The sequence below is a fragment of the Elgaria multicarinata genome, chromosome 7, assembly GCF_023053635.1.
Source record: "Elgaria multicarinata webbii isolate HBS135686 ecotype San Diego chromosome 7, rElgMul1.1.pri, whole genome shotgun sequence".
Classification (NCBI taxonomy): domain Eukaryota; kingdom Metazoa; phylum Chordata; class Lepidosauria; order Squamata; family Anguidae; genus Elgaria; species Elgaria multicarinata.
The window spans coordinates 27,344,088-27,370,942 of NC_086177.1; the positions used below are offsets into that span (position 1 = coordinate 27,344,088).

Consider the following 26,855-nt stretch of genomic DNA (forward strand, 5'->3'; position numbering starts at 1 on the left):
GCGAGGGGGCGTCATGCAGACCTCCGCACACGCGAATCCTTCACTACTACCGCAACACATTCAGAAGTAAGCGCTCTAAAGCCTCATCTAGCATCACAGTTCCCATAGCGCACTGGGAGTGCGTAAAAAGTATCGCGAGATTCCCCAGTAGAAAGGGGGGCGGTCTGCTCTTTAAGTCACGTCTCTACGGTCAACGCTCAGGGAACGCCCAGCCAAACAGGTACGGCGTTTCTCCTCACGCCCTTCTAAGCCCCGCCTGTCTTCTTTATAGAGATAGGCAGGTTTAGAAGAGTAGGTCGCGCCTCGTGTGATTGCCCATTTTACGCTGCTCTATAGCATACACAATCCTGTACGCGTCTAACTCAGAAGTAAGTCTCATTGAGGTCAATGGGGCTAACTCTCAGGTAAATGGGAATTGGATTGCAACCTTAAAATTGTGGTGTTAGAGAACTAAACCCGCATCTTATCCCACCTCAGTGTTGTTATAGACCTCTCACCTTCAGGATCTACACTACTGCTTTAAACCGGTTTATAACATAGAATCATAGAATAGCAGAGTTGGAAGGGGCCTACAAGGCCATCGAGTCCAACCCCCTGCTCAATGCAGGAATCCACCTTAAAGCATCCCACAGATGGTTGTCCAGCTGCCTCTTGAATGCCTCTAGTGTGGGAGAGTCCACAACCTCCCTAGGTAACGGATTCCATTGTCGTACTGCTCTAACAGTCAGGAAGTTTTTCCTGATGTCCAGCTGGAATCTGGCTTCCTGTAACTTGAGCCCGTTATTCCGTGTCCTGCACTCTGGGAGGATCAAGAAGAGATCCTGGCCCTCCTCTGTGTGACAAACTTTTAAGTATTTGAAGAGTGCTATCATGTCTCCCCTCAATCTTCTCTTCTCCAGGCTAAACATGCCCAGTTCTTTCAGTCTCTCTTCATAGGGCTTTGTTTCCAGACCCCTGATCATCCTGGTTGCCCTCCTCTGAGCACGCTAATGTTCTGAACACAGTAATGACAACTGTTGGGGTCCAGGACACACAGCATATACAGTTTTCAAGCCGTTTTCAAAGTGTCATATCCTGCTTGGTGTAGATATTAACAGTAGACTGCATCACAGGGTTGGCATAAATTACTAGTTCTCATCTGCCCAATTTACAATAATGGACTACAATGCAGCGCAGGATCTACACTACTGCTTATAACGGTTTATAATGGTTATGACAACTGTTCAGGCCCAGGACACATTACATATACCGTTTTCATACCATTTTAAAAGTGTTATATCCTGCTTGGTGAGCTGCGCTGTCTGAACTACTACCAACACCACCCCACCAGTGAAAATATTAAAATGTTTCAGAAAGCCACACGCACACACAAAAAGTAGCAAAGTTTCTATCTGAATTAAGACAAAGTTAGAAATGCTGCAGGAAGTCCGACTTAACTCAATGGAACTTACTTCCGAGTAGTAAGTGCATTGGGTTGGATCGTACTGCAAGAGTATGAATTCCTGTGATTGCGTCTACCTTTTTTTGGAAACGAGAAGCAGCAGCGCTCTGTTTCTCAATCACGGTTATCCCACAGTCCTGTATTTCTCCATCGTCGCTACGAGCACCTGCCAATTTCCCCCCTTCGGCACGGGTATGTCAAAAATTAACCAGGAAGTCCCACGTCCGAAGAAGCACAGCGCCACTCTACCCTAAGTCTTTTGAAACCTCTAAAGAACGGCGGGGCTCCTTTTGTGTAATTCACAGGCGCAGGAAAGGTAACGTTGAAACTCTCGCGAGAATTGCTACCCGGAAATGGTTTGTTCCGCGGGTGGGAGTGAAGAAGGAAGGAAGGGAGGGAGGGAGGAAGGAGGTGCAAAGGAAGGAGAGGAGAGGAGTGATTGGTGGGCTGCCACTCGCTGCTGTGGCAACGGGGTTGGGTTGGGGCGCTTGTCCTGAGCAGCGCTGCTGTGGGTGCTTCCTCTTCTCCCAAGATGGCGGCGGTGGGGGGCGGTGGAGTGAACCCCTTCCTCAGTGACTCCGAGGAGTCAGACCCGGAGGAGACCAGGCCGGGCGGCAGTAGCAGCAGCGACCCCGGTGGCTCGGCCCCTCGGCTCCCGGCCCCTTCCTCCACCTCGGCTTCGCCACCTCTTCAGCAGCAACAGCCGCCCCCGCTGCTGTCGCCCCCGCCGCCGCCGCCTCTGCAGGCCGAGGAGCCGCCCCGGGTGCCCGTGGACGCTTTGGCGGCTCAGCTGCTGCGAGACCAGTTCGTGCTGACGGCGCTGGAGCTGCACACGGAGCTGCTGGAGAGCGGCCGGGAGCTGCCCCGCCTGCGCGACTATTTCTCCAACCCGGGCAACTTCGAACGGCAGAGCGGAGGCGGCGCCGGAACCCCAGCCCCGACCCCGCCCGCCTCTGCAGCCCCTGGGATGCTGGCGGTGGCTGGAGCGGGGAAGGAGCCTGGCACCGGACAGCTCCGTAAGTGGATAGATAGCAGCGCCCAGGGAAAGGGAGGCGAGGAAGTGCCCGCTCCCCACCCCTTTCTCCTTGCCCCATCTTGGCCCTTGACTGACCTTGGATGTACTTTTGCTGTACTTCTTTATTTTGTGTCGAAGGATCAGGATATCTTCGTAGATACGTGGTTTAGTCACGGGAGTCACTTTGAAGACAGTGCTCTTCTACTATGGGGCACAGGATCAAATAAGCCGGTGCGGGTTGGTGCTTGCAGGCAGCTGTTACGAATGTTCAGACCGCAGTTTGTCGTGTCGTCTGAACCTAAGCGGTGGGTGTTATATGAGGGTTAAAGAACCCTTGCATAACTAATGGACTGTTCTAGGGTTATGCGAGGGTTATTTAACTGTCACACAACCCCCACCTCCCAGGTTTGGATGACACAACAAACCATGGTTTGAATATCCCAAAACTGCCTGGCATGCGTCGCATTCCACCATGGCTTAAACAAGTCACAGTGAGCTGTAGTGATCGTGCAAACTGGTAACACCCAGATGCTTCTGATACACCCTACTTGGTTAGATCAGTAGTGCTATAACGTATTTCTGAAGGAGTTTGTGTAGTGTGGCTTGCCACGCTGAATGAGAAGACTTAGGCCACAGCTAGACCTAAGGTTTATCCTGGGATCATCCAGGGTTCACCCCTGCCTGAGCACTGGATCCCCTGTGTGTCACCTAGATGAACAGGTTTGACCCCTGGACGATCCAGGGATAAACCTTAGGTCTAGCTATGGCCTAAATGTGTATAGGGTTGGAGTACAAGTCACTACCATGTAACTGAACTCATCCCTCATATGGCCTTCCAGATGTTTTGGACTACAATTCCCTGCATTACTGACCATCTGCCATGATGGCTGGAGCTGATGGGAATTGGTCCAAAACATCTGGAGGGCACCAAATTTGGGAAGGCTGGATGACATAGAGTTACTAGGTCAGAGGACATCATTTCCAGATACAAGCTATCCGAGATCTGTGTAATCCTTGCTATCTTATGACATGAGTTTTTAAGGATGCATGGAATTTGGATGATATGCTGTGGTTTGTTAATCCTGTAAGCAACATAGCACCTTGAGCTCAGGCTCATGATGTCAGTTATTCACACATCTGCACAATAAACAGGAGTAATAGTTAAGTGACTTTTGCTGTCTTTTTGCAGGGCTAGGTGTTGTGTTAGCTGGGGTTCCTCTGAACCATATTCTACCTTCTGAAGGTGAAAACTGACTGCTTTGCAGTCACTTACAATTTGGTGCTGAAGTATCAAGCCAGGAACATAGGGAGAACTCATGAAGCCATAAACTAACTGATTAAAAAAGCTATGTTAGGGAGCAATCCTATGGCAACTCGACACTGAGTAGAGAGTCATAGGCTTCTTTGGTTTCTGGGGAACTAAGGTCGGAATCAGGGCTCCGACCTTGGAGCCCAGAAACCACCCTCCCCTGCCCTTTTGTAGCCGGTGTGGTTCTTGCCACCCTGGCTACATCTCCACACTCAGAAACACAACATGGGCAGGAGAACGCAGAAGTTTTATGCAGCTACCTAACATGTGGCTAGGTCCCTTCCTTCCCTGAAGCTTTGTCCATCAAAGCAAAAATGCACAGCATGGAGGAGAGGATCTTGTCTGTGTTCCAGCCACCCTGCATAGGATAGTCGGCAGCCTTCAATTTCGGAAGATGCCAGCTACCCAGATAGGACTGTGCCCATAAAAGATTAGTTAACCAAATAGAAAGCATCGTGTTGGCACATGCTTTATTTCTGGTTCCTTCACTGGTATTGTCAACATAACTTGTATGATGTAGTAGTTGTAGAAGTAGATCTTGATATATATGCCATGAGCATTAGCTTTTTGTTTAATGACTGATGCTGGAACATTGAACTGGGAAATAGAGATTCTTGTGGAAGTCAAGAGGTGCCTGTGTATTGTAGGTGGGTGTTTTGGAAAACTTTCAATAATCCTGCTCATGTTAGCAAGGGGTGTTGTATTAATCCTATTGACTAGTTAAAATGTTTACTTTCTGGAAACACAGCATTATTTATTATTTATTTATTAAATTTATATACCGCCCCATAACCGAAGCTCTCTGAGCAGTTTACAAAAGTTAAAGTGAACGTTAGAAAGTATACAAAATTTAAAACCATCAAAAATATAAAAACAACAGTATAAAGCAACAGTGTCCATTTAAACAGCAACTGTTCTGGGGTCCATTTAAAAACAAACTTAGCATATGTTGTTAAATGCTGTTAAATGCCTGGGAGAAAGAGAAAAGTCTTGACCTGGTGCCAAAAAGATAACAATGTTGCCGCCAGGCAAGCCTCATCAGGGGAATCATTCCATAATGGGTGGGGGGACACCACTGAAAAGGCCCTCTCCCTTGTTGCCATCATTATGCAGTGAAGCTTGTAGACCACTGCACCTTGATGTTTTCTAAAGTTTGAAAGTGGTGACTCCTGTGAGGGCATGTTACTAGTTTTTATGATTTATTTTTTAAAATTAACATTCCCATGCATGTATATAAACATCTGCAGCAACCAGGATTTTTCCATTGCTAGGATGTAGATAGCTGATTCTCATCCAGGTCTTGCCATGTGTGTCCTTGCTACCTTTACAGCTCTAGCTGAATAGGATCATATTGTGATCTGACTAAAATTGAAATAAATGGAGTTAAATCATAGAAGACACTAGGATGATGTGCTTGACAAGTTTTGAATTGCATAGCTTTCCACAGGGACAGTATCAGGATGTTGTTTGGCTAAAATATAAGTGTAGAAATATAAGGAAAAGATTGTTGAATATTCCTTTCTTCTTGTTACTATATAGAATAACCTTTGTTCTTTCTAGCCATGGTTGTTTCTAATATTAATGGAAATAAGGAGCAACTCGCCATTGCTTTTGATGAGAGTCAGATGTTTGCAAATACACTGTTCATGTGATTGATCTACTCACATGAGCAATGTAATGTAGGAGCAGCAAACTCATGTGAGATCATCTGCTCCTTTCTGTGAATTGGGAAATTGCAGCTTGAAATATTTTAGTTCGCAGAAGGGGAGCTGTAATGTGTGCATTTTGTGAGTTATGCTACTCACAGATAAGCTGCTTCTTAATCACTATTACCAAAATGACAGGGACTGATTCTCAGTATTGCATAATTGGAAGAGACCCAATCTGACACTTTGCCTTATGCTTTGCCTTTTCCTCAAGGGATGGACTGGTCTATGTAGCTACTTATATGGGCCAATATGCCTGTTTTTTGGAAGTATTTAAAGGAGTGAAAGTATTTGCTACACTATGGTTAGATCAGAAAGATAGTACCATCAGCTATTTTTGGTAGTGTTTGTGTGGTAGAACTAATCATATTTAATGGAATTGCTAATTGTTATGTGATACAAAGTCCTGGTCCATGTGTAGTGACAACCCAGAGTATGGGTTTAGTACAGGTTGTTGTTAGTGCAAACCCTACATTATGGTTTAATTATGGGTTGTATCCATGAACATCTTTTTTTAACCGCTCAGAGAGCTTCAGCTATGGGCCATATAGAAATGTAAGAAAGAAAGAAAAAGAAAGAACAACCCAGGAAGAGAACCCATAGTTTGCTGTTGGATTGTGACCTCTGGGTTGTTAACAACCCAGAGTTAAACCATAGTGCTGGATTTGCATATAACAACAACCCACAGTTCAACAACAGCCCTGTTCTGTGGGTTGTCATTATGTGTGAACCAGGTCATTGTGAGCTTGGAAACCACACCAGGAGCTGCAAATGCAATCAGTTTCGTATTTCATTATATTGATGAATGCTACCATGATTTCATTTTTTATTACTTTATGTTGGAATAAATATGGTGCCTGTTTTGATTTGAAAGTATAGATAGTTTCATTACTTAAAAGCTTTATTAACATAATTTACTATATTAGTTAGGTGGTATTAATAATAGATATTTATTGCATTTTTCTGAAGTGTTCTTTTAGATAATGGATGTATCATATGTGTACAATAGGCTCTCTTGAAATTTATGATGGCATTCTTAGTTTAGAAAATGTTATTGGTTGTCTCAGCCCGTAAAAATGTTTAGTTAGAGAATAAGCTCCTTTTCCCATGTGAGGAGAGAAAGTTTAAAGCTTCCATAATAGTTTTCTATTATGTTTGAATATAAGGAATTAACTTGTTTAAAAAAATCAGGATCGAACTGCAGTTTGTTCAAAATTGGAAGCTTTAAATGTTATGCTTGCATGCGAGCCTGAGGCCACCTGCTCATCCTCATTACAACAAATCTTGTTTTGTGCAATGTCTGAAATGGGCCTTTAGAGCATAGGGTTTTCTTATGTGAATTGATTACTGATGGTTACACAATATTGTGGGCACATCAGCCTAGAATCCTATGTATCTGGGAGCTTCCAGCCCTACTCAGCTGTTCTCCAGCATTTTGTGTGGTCCTGGCCACAGCTACTGGACATCTTCATGTTGGTGCAGACATCTGCATAGCAAAAGCCTCCGTGCTTGTATGGAAGCATATTTGTGAGCATCTGCTCGTATGTTAACTTTCCCCATACAGATGCCATATCAACATGCAGGTCATATGGACACTATCTGTCAAGTGGGATCTGTACCGCAGTCCCACTTCCCTCTTCTCCACGTGTAAGTTCTACACATGGAGAACAATTGGATAGGGTTTCAGAGTCTGCAAAACCAGATTTTCACTATTTTCCCCAGCATATGGAGAGCATTCAGTTGGACATAGAACTAGCTTGGGGTAAACTAGGAATTATGGTCATTCTGTACGTTATACCTGAGGAGTAGAAACAAGATGGAGTGAGAGGGATGAATTTTAATACAGGTAGTGTATTTTTGGAAGTGGTTGTTCTTGGCAACGTATTCTACCTTTTCGACTTCATACCAGCCTTAATGAGATGGGCTTTTAAACTTGTATTTGTCACACTTCTGTATGACATACTCTGCAAATAAAAATACTTTGTAGTAATTTTACTATGCCTTGAAGTCATGTCATGATGGGGCTTGAACTTCTGTTCTGAACTGAAATTGTTGACTAGTTCATCTTATTGGACTGCAATGTACTTCAGACTCTGCAAAGATGTCTCTTAGATCCATTCCAGCATGAAATAACAGAAACTGTGCAAATGGGGAGTAATTACAGCTGCTAAGAAACAGAATAGTAACCAAAGGAGTAGATGTATTTACTCCAACAGGAATTAGAATGTAGTTGCACTAAGTAATTCATCACTGAAAAAAATGCACTGGAGAGCACATTAATGTCTACTAGTACTGTAGATTTTTCATTAGATAAAAGTGGAAACATATCAAGGTGTGTTATCAAGGGAATTTCATACTGTACAAAATTAGTGTCAGATATAAATTTTATCATCTAGCAAGATACGTTTCCCCCTTGAGTCTCCCTCAAAGTGAGACTTGAATGTTTAATATAAAAATAGCACCATTAAAACTTCTGAACAAAAAGAGGTTCAGTTCAAATCCTTAGTTTTAAATTTTTTATCTATTTTTTATTTCTCACCTCAGAATTGCACTGCACATGCTGATATTTGAGCTCTTTAACTTTTACAACTTTAGAGAGTTTATTTAAATACATTCCAGCTTAGTATTTCAAGAGCAACTTTAGATGCTCTTGCATAGGTACCACACCCAAATAGGATTGAAGGTTTTCATTATTACTTCCTGTTCATCATCTTTTGCAGCCGGTTTTTAATTGTGTAATCCATTTGCATCTTTATTGCAACATCCAAACGGACTGGAATTGTACAGTAGACTAAATTTTGCTTTATTGTAGTAAAGGTTGTATTGAAATAAGACCTTTCTGCTTTTTCAAACCTTCCAAATTAATTCACTGCCCAAAATTCAATAAACAATTTCCTAAATGTCTTGGGCTTGTGAATATGTTATGCACATCTTTCTATAAAATCACTCCATTTGCTTATGCATTATTCGGAATGAGATTTAATGAATCGATTGATAACTATGTAACAAAATCTAGTTCTGATCAACTATAATGAAATGCTTGTTCTGTGAAGGACAGGATTGTATCCACAAAACTATCAAAAGGTTATTATGCAGAACTGAAAAAATGTAGAAATTTATTCTCATAGCATGTCCACCAGTTTGGTAAATGGAGAATTCGCTTTTTTACTCTCAGCTCAGTCTTTACGTAGGCATTGTTTACACTGCAAATGCTTTTATTTGATTTTTCTACCAAGTCATTTATCAGAATGAAGCCACAGGTAAAGCAACCTGCTTGCCGTGGGCAATAACAATTGTACCAGCAGTTGCCTTCATAAAATAATAGCTGATCTAAATGACAGGCTGAATAGCAAATACTTGGGCCTGCTTCATCTTGTCATAATCCCCATGTTAGCAACACGAGTAGCTATACTACACTGTTTCTATTCAAGCAAAATTTAACACAGTGCAATGGCTGCTGCCTCCTGATTGGGGAGAGGTGTGCACACCTGGGTTGATAGCATGCATTGAATTCAGCTGAGTGTTCTCTGCTAGGGAAGTAGCAGCCCACAATGGTGCTAACCTCTGTGCAAAGCTGGTCTTCATGGATGCGCGTGCATGCCAGAAGAGAGACAGACTGGCAGAAGCCATAGTGCCCTTCTGTGTTTCCCCAGTATTTCTGTACAGTGCCTCAGTGTAGGGAAAGACAACACTCACATGCATCAGAATTGATGGGCAGAGCAGAAGATGGGCAACTAGCTACTCAGTACTTTTTTGCAAGTCTAAATTATAGCATCTTTTCAAAGATATCTAGTATTTAAGCAATTTATTTTTCTTTTGCTGCAAATAACAACTTTTATACCGTTTTTGACAAATGTTTCTCACAAGAATGGTTTCTACAAATTGATTGGAAGACATTACAAACTGAATGCATGTCTTACTTCTATTCGTACTATGGGAAAATTGAGTGGAGTTCCTGTATGAGAAAAAGATAGTCTTTCTGAATTCCTATACAAAAGAATTGTTTGCAAAAATAAATAAATAAAATTGTACTGCAGGTTTTGATTGCATTCTTGACAACACTTGAACAGTTTCTGTTTTTTTATTTTAATTTAAATAAAAATACTAAAACTTAAGGTTTTTCATTATTTGCTTCTACTGATTAGCACATTATTTCTCGGAATTGAAGCTGTTATCTGTATAGCATGGATAATAGCAACAAGGCAGTGGTAGTAGTAGTAATAGTAGTGTTGAATAATTATGCAGCACTATGGAATAATTTCAAGATAGTTTGCCAAAATAAGAACTTAAGAAGAGCCATACTGGATCAGACCAAGGGTCCATCTGGACCAGTGCTCTGTTCACACAGTGGCCAACCAGCTGTCAACCAGGAACTCACAAGTAGGATGCAGGTGCAACTGGTGTATATAAGCTTACTGCCTTGGATGTTGGTGATAGTAGGTAGCCATCAGGACTAGTAGCCATTGATAGCCTTGTCCTCCAGGAATTTATCCAACCCCCTTTTAAAGCAATCCAAATTGGTGGCCATCACTATATCTTGCGGTAGTGAATTCCATAGTTTACACTGGGTGAAGAAGTTATTCCTTTTATCTGTCCTGAATCTCCCACCACTCAGCTCTATGGGGTGACCCCAGGTTCTAGTATTATGAGAGAGGGAGATAAATGTCTCCCTATCAACATTCTCCACACCATGCATGATTTTATTATTATTATTATTATTATTATTATTATTATTTATTTATATAGCACCATCAGTGTACATGGTGCTGTACAGAGTAAAACAGTAAATAGCAAGACCCTGCCGCATAGGCTTACAATCTACGCCTTTATCATGTCTTCCCTTACCTTCCTTTTCTCCGAGCTAAATGTAATTAATAGAAGGGCCAGAAAAGAAAGAAATTGTAGAAGTCATCCATTCTTGACCTCAATGGTCAGTGTAGGAGCCAACTCTACAGTGTGCCATGAGGTAAAAGGAATAGATTCTCTGAAGCCAGTCTGGCAATCAGGTATTTAAATAGCTAAACAAGACTTACTATAAAACGCTCTAACTACATACATTTCAGCTCCCTGCCTCCTTTTTATATTTTTACAGTTACTGTGTTACTTATTAGTGTTATACAGGTCACTTTCACTCTTGTGTGATGGCTCAGTTCCTTCCACTCTTTCATGTCTTGGTGCAGAGTAACAGTCCCCATGGTATTTACAGAGAGTAGGAATTTACAGTGCTGCATTTTTGGCATATAACTGGTTCAAACTTATGTTATAATTCAGCTCTTAGCAGGGTTTTTTAACCATTGAATTTTTTATGCTTCAGGCATAAGTATAGTTGACAATTCTATAATTAAACCATCATATGAGTACAACTAAAAGAGAACATACTGTCTGAGACATTCCTTGATTTTTCTTCACACCCATTCTGCTCCCACTTTCTTTCTCTTCCTGCTGATGATCAGAAAGCTTCTTTTTTAGCTGTCCTATATAGAGTACTATACTCAGCAGAAACTACCCTACTGCAGTGGAATAGTTGCTACGCTCTTTTTGCCCTATCTTGTCTCTAGACTTGACTTCTTTGCATCCTATTCCCAGTATAAGGTGAAGGTTGTGCTTAAGATGTTTTCTGAGGTAATGCAGGGGAAGAGAGCAGACCTATAATGAGAGATTTTGTAATAATGAAAAATAAACAGGTGTAACTTTATTTATTTGAAGTATGTTTATGCTGCTCCTCAACCAAAAAGGCTCCCAGAGTTGCTTACATATAATCAATTAAACAGGACCATCCCTGCCTGCAGGTTTGCAATCTAAAAAGACATGACACACGGAAAAAGAAATGGGAAGGGAAGGAGGGAATGGACCTACTTTCCTTCTCACCCTCCTCAGTGCAAGCTGCTGGAATGGCTGCTGGTGGTAACAGCTGAGAGCAAGCTTGGCTCAAGACATTGTGCTGCCTGAGGCAAAGACCAAGATGGCAGCCCCTCCTATTCCATGTTCAAAAGCTGACTAGGGTGGAAGTTGAATTTTTCTTCAACACTGGTGATGGAATAGCATGCTCCACCAGACCTGAAGGCACCAGGCTAGCTTAGCACACAGGTCTGTCTCCTCCAACACCTTAGCCGCATCTGCTTCTTGAGGGGACTGCCTCATTCTGGCTAATGGTAGGGCTGGCCCTGCTTGAATGAGGACGAGCCTTCATGAAGGAGGCCTTCAGCAGGGCTGGTGGAATGAGCTTGTTCTCCCACTAATCTCCCTCCATACAGCCTGCTGGAATGGCCACTGGTAGTGTATTCCCAGTAGTCCTAATGAAGCTGATCATCAGGCTTTTAATGGGTTTTTTTCCTTTTGCAGCCTGAGAACTATTGTGAAACCAGAAAAATTCAAATCTATGTGCTTTTCTTATAAACATGGAGGCCTCTGGATTGCAATTTTAGTCTCTTAAAAGAAAACATTTTCCTTTGGTTTTATAGATCGAGCTGGAAGCATTAGCACGCTTGATTCCTTGGACTTTGCAAGATACTCAGATGATGGAAACAGGGAGACAGATGAGCGGGTGGCTGGTGAGTAACATTAAAGATAAGAAGAGAAGTAAACTTTAGTCACTCCATGTTGCTTGATGACCTTGCATTGTGTAGCAAGTGTTAGTAAATCTCATTCCCCCGCTCCCAAGGTCACACGGTAAGCTTAATTTGCCAAGTGTTATCTAGTAACATGAGTTCTTTTTGAGTGAGTAATTAAATAGGTAACATTTTTATTACTTTGAATTGAAACCAGGAAACAATTATATATTTTTAACCCAGCGTGTTGCTGTGAGCATGTAGGAACTGCCAGCATCTTGCCTTTCAGATAACTGTCTCCTTGGAACAGCCTTTCCAACCTGGGTCTCTCCAGATATTTTTGAACTCCGCTTCTCATCATCTATGAGCATTGGCTTTACTGGTGCTGATGGGAATTGTAGTCCAAAATATTGGCAGGAGCCCAGGTTGGGAAAAGGCTGCCTTACAATACAGTTCTTAAAATATCCTGTGCCGTTTGCCACCATCCCTTTCCCCTCTATGACTAAATTCCCTGGTTGTTCTAATGTTTCTATGCATTCATTTGTGAATGCATTCATGTTTCTGGCAAGCCCTTTGAATGGTAGTTGGGAGTGCTGGTATGTCAGGGGTGAAATATTTATGACCTGTGTGCCATTTGAGAAAGCTCCCACACCCATTACTTGTTTGTTGTGCTGTTGAGTAGGAAATGGATGAGGGTATTTGAACTAAATTTTATTTGTACTATTGAAAAACAATATTTCCATTGAAAAGGTTTTAATATCAGTATAAACAGGAAGATAACCTGGAGTGCAGAATAAGATCCTCAACTAAGGATTTGATTTGAAATAATTAGCCAATAAATGGGGTTTGGTATCTTCATATTGCCTCCCTAACTGCTCACCTTTCTTAACTCACAATTGCCCATCAGCTTTTTTTGTCCCTCTCTAGCCCCATTCCCAAACATCACACAGTCAAAACACTTCTTTATTTACCTGTTCTTCCTTCTAGGTCTTCTGTCATGAACTCTTCAGTCTCTGGGGTCCTCTTCCTAGCACCCACTTGTTGCCAATAGCACTATAATAACCTTTGCTGTTCCTAACGTCCAGTTATATTGAATTTCTTGGGGCTTAAGCTCTCAGTTTAAAATGCTATTTATTTAGAAAATTTATATACCGCTCCCCATTGAAAAAATTCGGAGCGGTGTACAAGATAAAATGAAAATAAACAGAATAAAAACGCTTTAAAATAGATTTTAAAAGAAGCAAAATGTACAGTGAACCGTGGCTGGCTGTTAAGGAAAGGCTTCCTGGAATAAAGACATTTTCAGGAGGCGCCGAAAGGAATACAAAGTTGCAGCCTGCCTGACCTCCAGAGGCAGGAAATTCCATAGGAGGGGGGCTACCACACTGAAGGCTCTTCCCCTGGTGGACTCCAATCGGAGGATGGGTCTATGTGGAACCACCAGGAGCAGACCCTCGGATGACCTCAGTGACCGGGCAGGTTGATAAGGAAGAAGGCGCTCTCTCAAGTATCCTTGTCCCAAGTTGTTTAGGGCTTTGTACACAAGTACAAGAACCCTAAACCTGGCCCGGTAGCGAATAGGCAGCCAGTGCAGTTCTCTCAGCAGAGGAGTTACATGCTGGAAAGAGGCAGCTCCAGACAATAGCCGAACTGCAGCATTCTGCACTAGCTCCAGCTTCGGGAGCAGCTTCAAGGGCAGCCCCACATAGAGCGCATTGTAGTAATCCAATTTTGAGGTTACCAATGCCTGTATCACCGTGGCCAAGAAGTTGAGCTGTATATCCAACATCTAATTTCTTACCCATTGTAACAGTGGAGAAAATGTGCCTATGACCAAGAGGTGTTAAACAGTTTGATAATCAGAATTGCATATTTGATAGCTATATCACATACTGTTTAATATGAAATACTCTCTATTGTACACAGTGGATGTACTCGCTCACTGCGGTTCCTTCCTGCTTGTGCACACTATGCCAAACCTGCGGAGTCTGTGGGTGCAAAAGCACCCAGCAACATCCCCATCGCCTCTCCCTGCACGGCCACTGCAGCGAGAACCGGCAGGCACATTGCCTCCAGTGAGAGGGGAGGTGATGTACCCGCTGGAGTAACAGAGCATTGATTCCACCTCCTGTCAGGAGGAACGATGCCTCTGCTGCCACTTCTTTCTCCAGCAACAAGCACTGTGAAAAAGTGCTGTCGCCAGAGTATGAAGCAGAGGCATTGTACCTCCTGACAGGAGGTGGAATCAATGTGCGGCCTCCACTGTTGCTCCAGCAACGGCGGTTGTGCATCTCCGCATGCTGCATTTCTCCTTCCCTCCCCATGGAACGGCAGCGCCCTGAGAAGGTAAGCAGGAACCAGCACTGCTGTTCAGTGGGGAGGGCGGAGGAGACCACTACACAACGGAGTGTGAATTCTCTACGCCACAGAGCACTACTTCTGTGTTGCCCCAGTGCGACATGTAAATAGTCATCCATGAACTATTCACATTCCATGGAGTAAAGTGTTGTCCGAACACACCCATCATTTTCGCTTACAATCACCCTGTTCATAGGTTTTTAGTGTGACATCCAAATCTGGATACTGTGGGTTGTTCAGGAGTTAACCTATTATTTTTTGTTGGGTTAACTCTGAGTTGATTAATCCCTAAAAAGTTCTGGAAACAAAGAGCATGCCAGAGGCACTGTGCTTGCTGGCTCCTGCTAGATTTTGTCAATTCATGGGTTAAATAATTTGTGAAGTGCGAACGAGGTCTGTGTAGCATCCCCTTAGTAATTCATCGGCACACTGCCTTGTGGTCAAGGATCTGTCCTCAGAATCTTCACAAACATATAACAAGCTATCATTTTTCTACTCTTCCTGACTTCTCACATGAAGTACTAACATAATTCCCCCCTTGCAATATTGAGCCTTTAGATATTGGCTGCAAAAGGATGGCTTCTGTGAAGTACTATGGGCATAGGCTGTGCATCTCCGAGTGAGGGAGGCTTTAACTTTTAACTCTTTATGTTTGTTTTGAAGGTTTAACATCAGCTACAGATTCTAGAGAGATAGCCGTCTTCATTTCTTGATGCAAAGACGGGATTCTGTAGCATCTTTTAAAGACTTAAGACTTGGTCCAGAAAAGGACCAGTGGACTGTCTTCCACTGCAGTCTCTTGCACAAAAGCCACTCCTGAGGGTTGGGGAACCCTCTGAAGCAGTGTGAGATATGGGGGTGGGTGCTCCAGAAGGATGGGGGATTTGGTGGAGGGCAGGGGCTTATGCTAGCAGATGTACCTTCTGCTCAATCAAGAGACCGTCTGGATCCCAGCCTAACAAATTTACTGTAGCATAAATGTTTTTGTATTAGATCTAATTTTATCAGATGTATCTTCAAAAGCTAATGCAGAAATAAATGTATTAGTCTTTTTAGTTTGACAAAAAAAATGTCATTGACTTTGGGATTATTAAAGTCAGGACTGCAGCCAGATCCACAATAGCAGTTAAGCCATTATCACCCAAGGAAAAAGTTCTTGTCTTTATCATGGCTTTCTACCTGATAGGATTAAAATATCTCCATTACTTGTAATAGAAACATTGACGCTATTTCATGGATCAGGTGTAGACTAAGTTTAGTTGCGCTTTAACTTGTCCTGTTGATTTCAGTGGGACCTAAGTGCAACTGACTTAGTCTTAATCCAATTGTGTTTTTTATTATAACATGAGACAGTTTTGATATATTGATGAACTAATTAGCTGTTCTAAAATGTTAGAATGGCTAAAGAGAAACCATGCAGCAGAGTAAACTGTTTTAATGAGGAAATCGAGTATAGTGATAATGGCTGCTCAGTGTATTTCAGAGTTGTCATAATTAGGTAATGGAAATAATTTGCCGTCTGACATGGGTTTATGTAATATGGGTTTTCTGGCTTTCTGTGCCCTCAGTGATATGTCTTGCTGTTGAACTTCAGTTTCCTTACTGGATTTCCTGAGTTTCTCTACAATTTGTGTTCTTGCTACTTTTTTTTAAAACATTTTTATCATCATGTTGCAGGGCATTCCTGATCTGCAATTGTTCTGTAACCATATATTTTTATATATATTTTAAAGAAGGAACCTTGCCCACCTTATTTTAATTTATTTTAAATTGAATTCATGTATAAGTTGAGTAGTTTTTAAAAAGCCAGGGTTAACTAAATCATGTTAATGCTGGCTGCTGCTTCAGAATTAGTTAATATAGAACGTATCTTAACATTTTTAGCCTTTGTTGCACAGAAATATTTGCAGATCAGCATTGCTGACTACTACAGAATTTTTTTTCACACTTTCTCATCGATTCCTCAGTTGTGCTTTTGTATTTCTGCAGTAAAATTCTGTGCATCAAACAAGTTATTTCCATGTAGTAGATGTGATTAATTTCAACTACCCCTGTTTTTGGAGAAGAAAAATGCAAACTGTGAATCTTTTTTCCATATGTAGGACTAACGTATTACAAAAATTCCTTGTAGGACTAACGTATTACAAAATTCTACAATAAAATGTAGTTTTCCATATATATCTTCCCAAAGTGAAGGATTTATGTAAATAAGCAAGCTATTTCTTGTGTAATAGTTTAACTTTTAGGGATATTCCAATATAAAAGGTTTGCAGTAATCCCTGGAAAACTATACAATTTTCCTCGATTATTTGACACTGATAGTGTTGAAGCTTAATTACAAACTATCTACCATTAATTACAAACTATCTACCAGTGAATTAGCTATAATAATAGAGGTTCCCATTTGAGGTATTTGATACATTGGATCATTTTTTTGTATATCAAAATGTGGCAGAAAGGAATTCATAAATGTTAAGTAATCTCATCTTGGCTAATTGATGGAACAATTTTTGGGGCGTTTGGAATGATATTAAGTTGTTTTCAAAGTTTGCAGTTCTGTCAGGACAGAAAACGAATCGTCATGATAAGGTGCTCCTCCACACAAACAGCATGCCACGTGACAGCTGTCACATAGAGGAACTTAAAGTGGCCTCCATATAGTGGCAGTAACATGTAAGCTGTTCCTTAATGTGTGCAATTGCAGGTAATTCTGTGCTGTGTATGAGAGTTGTAGTTTAATCAAATTCACCTTGGCCCCTCAAAGCAAGACACAGTCTTATCTCCACACTTTTCTTTTTTAACTTTAAAATATTAGTATACGTTAATGCTTTGTAAGGGAAGTCATTCAAACTTCCCAATCAAAAGTGGTACAGTATTCTGCTTAAAACCTATACCATTCCTTGTCAGACAGCTTAAGTTATTAAGATTAGATTTTAATTATGGAAAATGTTCACCAGTTTGCTTCAGTCTAACTCTGCTGCATGCGTTCATGAATTCCATAAAGATTGCATGCTTTGTCTTTAATACAAATTGTATTTTAATTTCATACCCATCCTTGCTTTTTTATATTTCATTTTTGTTTCTCTATTCTTGGTTGGATGCCTGTGTATGTTTAATCCAAATCCTTGTCCAGTCCTGGAGTTTGAACTACGGAAAGCAAAAGAGACCATTCAGGCCCTCCGAGCCAACCTGACTCAGGCTGCAGGTGGTGTACATAAACCTTTTCCTTTGTTTTTTGTATTTTGACAAAATAGAAATAGGTGATGCATTACAAGATAGAGAATAATACATTTTTATGTATTGCTGTTTGCAGAAAATGAAGTTCCTTTGCAGGAACGGAGAAATTACAAATCAAGTCCTGAAATTCAGGTGGGTAATTGAATAGGCTATATTTGCTGTTCTTGTTTTGCAATTAAACGACTTGTCCACTTCTAGGCAAAAAATTTGCTAGACCCACAGCTCAAACTACTTTGTGATGCCTCGATATGTGTCATTGGGGTGCTGTCCTAAAATATCTGCTGATCATAATATAACAGATATGCTAATGAACTTAAAGTTTTAAACCTCTTACATATGTCTATGCTTTATCCTAGGAACCAATTAAACCTCTTGAAAAAAGAGCTCTAAACTTCTTAGTTAACGAATTTTTGTTAAAGAATGGTTACAAGCTTACTTCAATAACTTTTTCAGATGAAAATGATGATCAGGTAAGTTGAAATAACATTACCTTTATGTCTTGCTAAGCTTGTGAATTTTCACTTATTTTCTAGCACTCAGTGACCTAGTTCACACAATCAAAACAGCCCACCATGGTTTGTTTAAGCCATAGTGAGCTTTGGTGTGTGCCAGATGGGATTTGAATAAGCTTACTGTGTCATGAGAACCCGGGGACCATGAGTTATTTCAAGGGTTAAATGGGAATCTAGAGCTTAATAGTGTAATGAATCTAACTCAAACTAGCACGTCTGGAACAGGACAAATCAGCAGAGCACCCTTCCACAAGCTCTGCTGACGTGTTGTGTTCCGGAAGTCCTAGTTTGGGTTGGTGTCCAGTTACACTATCAAGCACTAGCTTCCTGTTGGAAGGGCAACATTGGATACTGTCCATGTGCGCCATGATTAAATGAATTTCAGGAACAAACATGATTTGCAAATTAAATATCTTGTTGTATGAGTTATTGTACTCATTGTGCAGAATTGATTAACCTCTAATTGTGAAATACAATCCCGTCAAAAGTCTGGAATCTGCTAGCTTGTATAGATGACCATTTTACCATACAGCTGTACCGAACATGTGGTACCATACTTGTTTAATTGACAGGGGAAAAACCACAATAAACCTTTTGCTTTTGCACTTCTGAAGGATTTTGAGCTGTGGGATGATGTTGGACTGAACATTCCAAAGCCTCCAGACTTGCTGCAACTCTACCGTGACTTTGGGAACCACCAAGTAACTGCAAAAGATGTTGTGGACATAGCAGTTGGCACAGAAGAAGATGAATTAGAGGCAACCACTCCTATCCTGGAGAGCATTCCTGTATTTGGAACCCCAGAATCAATAGAGGTAGCCAAGTGTAATTTGCCTTTGCAGATTTGTAGCCCACTTCCAAAATACAGATTAGCAATTTTTTTCTTCATATTTCTTTCATTTAGCAATGTGTAATGGTGCAGAAATTGGAAGATCATATTAATGCGTTAAGCACTGAAAAATGGTCTCTGCTAGAACAAATACGAAGACTTGAAAGGTACGTACTGCACCATTGTAAGCATTTTTGAAAATTGAAAGTTTTGCATCATAAGAAAAAACTTGGCACTGATAACTAAACATATTGCTAAATAGTCAGTGGCCATGTCACATCAGATGCAAATGGTAAGACATTTGATGGTGTATTTATGTAACTTAGCTCTTGTGTCCTGTTGCTTTTAGTGGAAAAGTTACGTATACCTACCTTTCTCTTGTTTCCTGTCCTAAAATGCACTGAAGTAAATAAAGTATAATTTGGGTTAAGCTACTTAAGAACCCAAATCTACCTTGCTTAGCAATGTGTTTTGTTGCAGTTTTCAAGTTAATGGTTTCCAGTACCATCAACCATGGTGTCCTTCTAAGATTAGCAGTTTTCAAAGTTATTTTGGTGATATTCATGCAGTGGAGAAAATGAATTTGGGCCTCTTAAAGACAATCTGGAAATTAAACTTGGTTTGAAACTCTGTGGCCACACTTGACTGGGATCAGCAGGACAAGTTGTGAAAGGCGGAAGGGGGTTGCCCTAACTCTCAGAAGTATAAGCAGGAACAAAAGGTTGCCTGGGTTGAATACCAGCCCAGAATGGTGGGCTGCCACCACCCCTTCTGTCCAACTTAGCCTGAGCCAGGGGTCTCTCAAATCTTACAGGACAACCTAAGACTTATGAAATAGATGCTAAATTAGCAACCTCTATTTCTAAGGGTTTGATCTGCAACTTAGTAGCATTAATCAAGAGGAAGGCTCTGAATTTAGTATTGAGGCAATTTAGGATAAAGCGCACAGGCCACCAGCTATAAGAGGTAGTAAGTTTATTGGAGAAAAGGGAATAAGAGACACACACAAAATCAGAATAACATTTCGAAACAGGACTTAAAGGAAAAAATAACAAAGCTACCTAAATCTGTCTATAAACACAGACCTTCCAATAGGACAAGGCCCAAAAGGAGATACTTGGAGTCCAAAGCAGAAGCCAAGATGAAGGCCATTGGCAGATGTAAGCCTCTGGCAACTCTAAGGTGCTTTCAGTTAGCCAATCACAGGCAAACTACAATAGTTTCCTTAGGCCCCTAAAGAAGGGTGAAAGTTCGCACAGGAGCAGAGCTGAGATCACTCAGTCCAATTAACTGGGCCATGTTCTGGCCTTGGTGTTAGAGACATCATAAGAAAACCCCACCATGTGCAGCCCCAGTCTTTGCAAAATGGGAGCTTACAAACTGCTAGAACACAAAAAGAAAATGGAGTTCCTGACACAAGTCATGTTAGGTCAATCCTGTTGCAATTTCATTGGCTTTCAGTTTGTTTTCCAGCACAATTCAAGGTGCTGTCTTTGGCTGTTTAAACTCTAATTAGCCTAGTACATCCTCCTACATAAACCTTCTCAAGAACTGGGTTTTTGAGTCTCTTCTTGTCCTTGGACAGATAGGAGTGCAATTGGTGAGTAGAAGAGAGGGGGCCTTTCAGTTGGGGTACATAAGCTATGGAATAGCCTCTAAAGGGAAGTTTGTCCTTATTCTGTTAAACAGACTCGTTTTATTCCAGTGGGCAATTTTTAGTTGGAACATACGATATGTTTTATAGTTTCTTGTCTGCTGATAGTTCTTCTGATGCTGTGTGTGTTTTGCTTTCGTTTTTTAACTGGGGTGTTTTGTTTTTGGTGGTGATAGATTTTTCTTTCATAGAATCATAGAATAGCAGAGTTGGAAGGGGCCTACAAGGCCATCGAGTCCAACCCCCTGCTCAATGCAGGAATCTACCCTAAAGCATCCCTGACAGATGGTTGTCCAGCTGCCTCTTGGCCTCTAGTGTGGGAGATCCCACAACCTCCCTAGGTAACTGATTCCATTGTTGTACTGCTCTAACAGTCAGGAAGTTTTTCCTGATGTCCAGCTGGAATCTGGCTTCCTGTAACTTGAGCCCGTTGTAAACTGCCTTGAACATGATTTATCATATAAAAGTAGGGCATAAATGGCTAAACTACTAAGCACTGCCTTTCTCTCAGTCACCACCTTAAGCACCTAAGCTTGTAAAATGGACTATGAACATCCCCTGGGACACATTTTGAAGAAGATAAAACATAGTCATAGGTTACTGAAAGTGCTTTATTAATTAGTAACTTTTTTGTTAATGCAAAACTTCTTTTTTCCTTCCCTCTTTTAGTGAATTGGACTACTCAAGAAGTGAAAAAACTCTGATTCCAGTGATATGCGATTCAGTTCATTCATCTTTAGATCAAGTGCCTCTCACTGTCCCAGATGATAATGGGAGATATTTAGATATGAAGAGTTCAGCTAATGATGATAAACATGGAGAAACTGAAGAGAGAAGGATTTTCACAGAACCTGAATCAAGGACTTCTAAGGAGGGCACTGTAATTTCACTCCCTTGTAAAGAGAGAGAGAAACTTCCATCTTGTTCCCCATCAAATAAAGCAGCCATACACTTTGATAAACCCAATAGGTTAGTGATGTCTAGAATAAGTGTACCAGTTTAGTATGTTAAACAGTTTTTGTATGCTTTACTGCCTCTATAGAATGGATTTAACAAGTCCATGGGGTATCTGAACGTGTAACATAATAACTCCCTCAAAGTATTTGTGGAGTTTTCTTTTCTTTTGAAGTGGGGAAAGGAAAATTGTCTCCCTGCCCCCAACACTTAAGAACTGAGAAGCCAAGCTCAAAGCACTGCCTGACACTAACAATATTATTCTAGTATGGATTGTGATTTGGGCTCTGATGCTTCTGCATTGTGTTGGCCAACTTCGTTGCATATAAGCGTTGCTTGAATCTTGTTCAGATGGTCAAGACAGTTCAGTTTAAAAAATGGCTCACTTCTCCAGCCACGGGAAGATCTGTGGCAGACATGACAGTCAAAGTTCTAGCTTGGCCTTCCCCCAACCAGGTGAGATCCAGATGTTTTGAACTACATCATCCCAAACCATTGCCCATGCTACCTTGAACTGATGGGAGCAGATTTCTGGAGATCATCCCACTGGGGAAGCCTTCTCTCGCTGCATGAATACATTTTAGAATTTAGTGTATATTGTGACCACCCTGGGATTGTTTAACGTTGAAGGGTGAGATACAAAAAGGCTTTAGAAACATAGTAAAGAAAAATGCTGATGTTGTTTTCAGCAGCTTCACCTATAATATGGCTTCCTTGGATGTCTAGATGATACTTCTTTAAATACGGAGCACTTACATTTGTAAACCCTTCCATCAGCAAGAAACCCTGTATTTTCTTTTTCTTTTCTTGCAGTTTGTTTATGGTTCAAAACACAATTCTTAACAAATTTAAAGACGTATTCATTTAAAACTGTTTTCGTTAATACAAATTGCCACTTAGGGTTAAGGCATGCAACATCTTGATTAGTTTTTCTGTATTTTCATATTGGATTGTGGAGGTACTTACTTTATTAATGTGTGGTAAACTTGCAGATATTACTCGTCTTTATTTTGAGAAAATGTGTGTTCCTGTTGTTAACATCCATACCTTATTGTTATTGTTCATGGATAAGGTAATGCTGATTAATATACTTTGAGTGGGACTTCATACTAAACCTCATTTTTAGAAATGAGTATTTTCTTCTTAAGCAGTTTTAGATGCCATCTTTAAATCCCAAATCCATAGACTGCCTGCTTTGTTTCCAAAGACTGAAAAGTAATTGGCTGCAGAATATTATCATATTCAGCTTCCCCTTCCGTTTATAACAGATGGAGAACAATTTCTGTCCAGTGTTGTAAGATCCATCGAGAATTTTGAATGACCAGCCTCATTTTTGTATGCTGTGCTTTTATTTAATTTTATCCCTAACAGTATGAGCTTTGATTTTCTTCTTCTCTCCGTATATAATACACATACATGTCTTGTGCATCATTTTGTTAAAATCTGTTCGACCTTTTCTGTTTCAGATTTGGTATCTTCTATATAAATAAGGAACATAACTTTCACTTTTCATCCAAATACATAAAAGGCCTGTTCACACTTCAGAACAGCCCACTGTGGCTTTACCGGCAAGGGCTGTTGCGTCACGCTGGGCAGCCATCTTGCCAGGGCTTGTTGTGTCGTGTGAACCAAGGTGGCAGGGGTTGTTTGAGGGCTAGACAACCCATGGCTTGTTTTAGGGTTATTTGAAGGTTGTCTAACCCTCAAACAACTTCTACTGCCTGGGTTCACACAACATAACCAGCCATGGCAAGCCAACCATGTACATAGATGGTGCTATATATATAAATAAATAAATTAATAATAATAATAATAATAATAATAATAATAATAATAATAATAATAATAAAAAAAAAATTGTACGGACCAGATCATAGAGGTTGAACAGTGTTAGAATCACGATAGATCTCCTTTGTGAGAATACCTTTTGAAGTTGGTATGTGCTGCATTTGTGAGTGGGGGGAGCAAAATCACTGACATGTATAAATAACTAAATTGAAAAACAGCAGTTCAACTGAAGATTGCATATGTTCCTTGGATAACTGTCCAAGCTCAATCTTATTTTTCATATAATACAGAAAAATTAACAAAAATGTTTAAAAATATATATATTTATTTTTGTTGCTATCTAGCAAGATTAAATATCTCTTGAAAGAACTAGTGCTTCAAAGCAGAATGAATAAGCTAAGACCATCCAAGAATGCAATTTAAACCATGCCAAGGCAAGGTGATGATGCAACATTCTACTCGTGTACCAGGACTTCAGAGAGTATTCATCTGATGGTAGATCTCCAGGCTTCTGTAGAATGGGGCAGAGAGCTTTCAAGAGTATGCCCTTAAAGTAGCATAAGGAGTGCAGGCTGAACAAAGTAAAGAGGAAATTCCGAGGGAGGGAGGGAAAGCCCTGTCAAGAATCCTAGATCAGATGTACAAATGCTACATCATAGACACAGATGGTAATTCCTAAAGCAGCCACTTATACCAATAGCTTTGTATATTATGTTAAAAGTGCTTCCCACAATATGGCCAGTACAAGCACCCACCATACATGCAATTCCCTTGAAATGAAAAAAGTTTTTGCTAAGGTCTGGTAGATAAGGAATTCCTGTATGTATGTGTGTGTTTTCCTTCTCCACTCCTAGCTTTGGCTTGTTGAAGTAATATTTTGAGAGAACTCAGTATACAAATCTGTTCGTTTTATGTTTCTGTGGACAAACTTTTCTGTTCCTTGAGGAAGTTCCCTTGTTTTTGTCAGTGCAGTAGAATAATATACTTTGTACACTCTTGTGAGAGCTTTTTGTCCAATCTGCAAAGCAATTTAGCATTCTAGCAGTGTGTATATCCTTTTAGCTGTCAGTTGTGAAGCAAATCAGTCTCTACTAATATCAGCTTTCCAATTGTGTTCCATTATGTTCCCTCCCCACCCTACTCCAGGAAGTTATCGCCTGCATTCCATCAAGCATTGCTGTCTTTCTGTCAAATGTCAGCAGAGAGCCGTTTGGGATCAGAGGTATATGCAATTTTAGTAAAATATTAAACCCTGATAAATCATAAGATTCAGGTTGAGGAGACCCATTTCAGTTTGACTTTTAGTCTTTGAACGTACTTCTGGCTAGTTCCTTATGACACCACAGCCTGAGAAGATTTGGGCTTGTTAAGTCATTTGTCCGCCCCACCCATTTGCTGCCCGTGAGCTGTAGCTGCTCAGGTGTCCCCAAGGAGTCAAAACCAAGGAAAGTTCCTGGGCCAATCCATAAAGCTTTATTGCAAACAATTAACACTTCTGTAACACAAACTAGGCACCTTTATGGGAAAATTCCCCCTAGGCAACTCTATGCAACTTGGCAAAACAATTGACCATTTAAAGGAAAGAAAAGGCTTTTCAAATGTCCCAAGCTTCAAGGTGGAGGAGGGAGCATCACGGCCTTCCGCACACATCCTCTCTGACTGTCTCTTTGGTGCTAATCTCGCTGAACGAACGTAATTTAACTTCCGGCAATTCCTAGCATCCAGTAACGTTTTGGAATGTTCACCCCCGGAAGTTGATTCCCTGTCTCCTGAGAGCATAGGATCTGGCCTTGGGGAGACAGACTCTGGGAGGGGCGCATTTGCAGCCGGAGGCTCTTCGGTGTGAACTTCCTCCCCCACTGGCTCGGCATCTTCTGAATCAGAATCAGTTTCTGATGGACTCCCTGCGTCACCTGGTCCCAACACCGGAGCTAGGGGCATACATGACATTTGCCTAAGGATCATGCAGGACAATATGCCATTGTTGTAGTTGCATGTAGCAGCTAATATACTGCTCACATGGAGGCAGCAGTTCATGCAGTGGCTGTGTCCTTTCTATCCCTGTTTGTTTCCAAAGCCAGTTAGGTACAGATACTGCACCGATAATTGTCTTCTGTTTCAGTGTGTTTAAAGCAGGCATTTCATCCTAATGTCATGTCACCTGCTGATTTCTCGGAAAGCCTCTTCCTTAGACATTGTATAATGCCATTGCTGCATACATATATATAATTTTTAAACAAAAATTCTACTTCTAGGTTTCTCGAATTGCTGATAGTGAAAAAAGTGTCATGCTAATGCTCGGACGTTGTTTGCCACATATCGTCCCTAATGTCCTGCTTGCAAAGCGAGAGGTGAGAAATCCAGAAAAAAACAAAAACAAATTTAGTTTCATACAACATTTCTATTCATTTAGAGATTTGTAGTGTTTATTATGTGGAAGTCTATTACTTGCAATCATCTTCTTACTTTTGTGCATGCATCTCTGCTCCTAGAGAATGGTTGTGCACCTCTGTCAGGTGAGTTTAGAAAAACAGCATGGTATCCTGCTATTTATCCTTTTGCTTAAGATCCTTGATGGCACTCTGCAGGGCTGTTGTTGTGAGTCCTTCTGTTTTGCCCTTAAGTTTGCTTACTTGTGTTAGCTAAACCCACTTCTAGTGCTTCTATGTGTTGTAATAGAGTTTCGGTATTAACTTGGGATGAACTTGCTTGTTAAATTTTCTGTATGATTACTTGTTTTAAAAAACATTTAGTTTACCCTGCCTATTAAAACAAGTTCCCAAGCAGTTGACAATATACTTAAAATGCAGAAAATCAGGTAGTCAGTATTTCTGTCTGTTATTGGGCAGGGCTTCCTTACTTTAGTTGCCTGTGTTACTTGCAGCTATTGGCTTTAGGCAGCAGTCATAAGAGGAGCAAAGATCACAAGCTGTCCGTCCCGTCCCGTCCCCACTGCCATCCTCAGATGCTCCAACTGCCACTGAATCTCTGGGCCACAATTGGCTGCTAGAGGAGCCCGTTGTTAAAAGAGTCCCTCATGGCTAACAGTGATGCATGCATTTTTAGTGTGTACAATTAAAAAAGAATTGACAAGAGTAAAAAGACAAATAGAACTATGAAGATGATTGTGTTATCACAAGGTTTTCAAGAGGAATGTCCCTAGAACACAATAGCATTTCATATGTTCACTGTTCATCCACTGTCACTTTTACAAAAGGAAAACATAGATTTTGTAATGTGAGGGAAATTATACAACTGGGATGATCCTTGTTTTAGTCAGTAACAGTATGTAGGGAAACGTTAATGCATTGGGATTTGGGCCTTTATTGACAACGTTTTCATGAGTGTAATGAAGACATGAACTAAAGATGAGATGGTTGTGTGTGTGATTTTGTTATGGTTTAAAATTGCTTTCCCAGCCAGCTTGGCTTATTAATCTAGATAACTAGTAATGCATTTGGCATTTAAGCCCTTTAAAGTGTTAAGAAAAGGTAACTTAGTCAA

The 26,855-nt window shown here is 40.8% G+C and overlaps 1 protein-coding gene across 4 annotated transcripts in view; it reads left to right on the forward strand.

Moving 5' to 3' along the window:
- Window positions 1–1,955: 1,955 nt before the first annotated feature.
- RELCH (RAB11 binding and LisH domain, coiled-coil and HEAT repeat containing) overlaps window positions 1,956–26,855 on the forward strand; it is a 68,518-nt gene continuing 43,618 nt past the window's right edge. For 2 of the 4 annotated variants that reach the window (XM_063130263.1, XM_063130264.1), the window contains exons 1-10: window positions 1,956–2,457; window positions 11,933–12,022; window positions 17,511–17,582; window positions 17,691–17,746; window positions 17,971–18,084; window positions 18,741–18,941; window positions 19,031–19,122; window positions 21,279–21,578; window positions 24,498–24,573; window positions 25,607–25,702. In XM_063130263.1, the coding sequence (XP_062986333.1) occupies window positions 1,974–2,457; window positions 11,933–12,022; window positions 17,511–17,582; window positions 17,691–17,746; window positions 17,971–18,084; window positions 18,741–18,941; window positions 19,031–19,122; window positions 21,279–21,578; window positions 24,498–24,573; window positions 25,607–25,702 (1,581 nt within the window). In that variant the 5' untranslated portion in view covers window positions 1,956–1,973. Of the gene's footprint in view, window positions 2,458–11,932; window positions 12,023–17,510; window positions 17,583–17,690; window positions 17,747–17,970; window positions 18,085–18,740; window positions 18,942–19,030; window positions 19,123–21,278; window positions 21,579–24,497; window positions 24,574–25,606; window positions 25,703–25,791; window positions 25,868–26,855 lie in introns of those variants that run through there. The other 2 variants (XM_063130265.1, XM_063130266.1) reach the window with 2 other exon arrangements.